We start from the raw sequence: 728 nt of genomic DNA on the forward strand, positions 1-728 counted from the left end.
TCTAGAACAGGGTAGAACTTTTACTGTGGGTTTCTAAGACTGTCACTGTTGATGGATGTAGTTATCCCAGTCTTTCTCCCCAGGAGCTACTGGTGGTTTCAAACTTTGGACCCTGTGCTTAGCAGCCCAAGGCTAACCACTAAACCTCCCAGAGCTCCTGGTATAGCTATAGTCAATGTACATGACAATTGTAGGCTTCCTGTTCTTCCCTCACTCTGTGTGCTAGGTGGCCAGCCCAGCCATCCTGACAGCAAATGTGCCACCATTCTGACACCTGCCATCCTTTTCTGCAGCCTGCTGGAGGAGAGCTATGTCCTGAAGGACCCTTTCGCCGCCAACAAGGACAAATTCCTTGTCCTTGGCTCCCGATGCAACGTATGTAGCAGGCTGGTGTGCGTGGGCCCGGTGAGTTGGCGATTTGAGGCTGGGCACCCCCACTGGTGGCCATGAAGCTGAGCCTTTTCAAGGGTGGTGAGCATGACCTGTTTCACCTTGGTCACCTGGGAGCCCTGCAGGCTCCAAATGGGAGAACAGTCAGGCTCCTCCATTATAGATGGAGCCCTGCAGCCCTGAGAGGGTGGGGACTGGGAGGCAGCATGGGAGGGACCAGTTAGGGAATCTCTGTGTGGCCTGTGGAATTCTGGGAAACTTATTTTTGGAAGCTCCCCAGTGGTCCCTGCCCTCCACATTGCCCTGGGCTGGTGACACACTCTCCTTGCTGCTGGGGT

At 54.5% G+C, this 728-nt stretch overlaps 1 protein-coding gene across 1 annotated transcript in view; it reads left to right on the forward strand.

The window, feature by feature from the left end:
- The window catches only part of CDPF1 (cysteine rich DPF motif domain containing 1), a 4,379-nt gene extending 3,907 nt beyond the window's left edge, over positions 1–472 (forward strand). Inside the window, exon 3 of the mRNA XM_045289419.1 lies at positions 294–472. Coding sequence (XP_045145354.1) covers positions 294–450 — 157 coding nt within the window. The 3' untranslated portion in view covers positions 451–472. The remainder of the gene's footprint in view (positions 1–293) is intronic.
- Positions 473–728: the final 256 nt, after the last annotated feature.

The sequence above is a fragment of the Echinops telfairi genome, unplaced genomic scaffold (genome assembly GCF_000313985.2).
Source record: "Echinops telfairi isolate 266 unplaced genomic scaffold, ASM31398v2 ScPeMD7_2;HRSCAF=8, whole genome shotgun sequence".
Classification (NCBI taxonomy): Eukaryota; Metazoa; Chordata; class Mammalia; order Afrosoricida; family Tenrecidae; genus Echinops; species Echinops telfairi.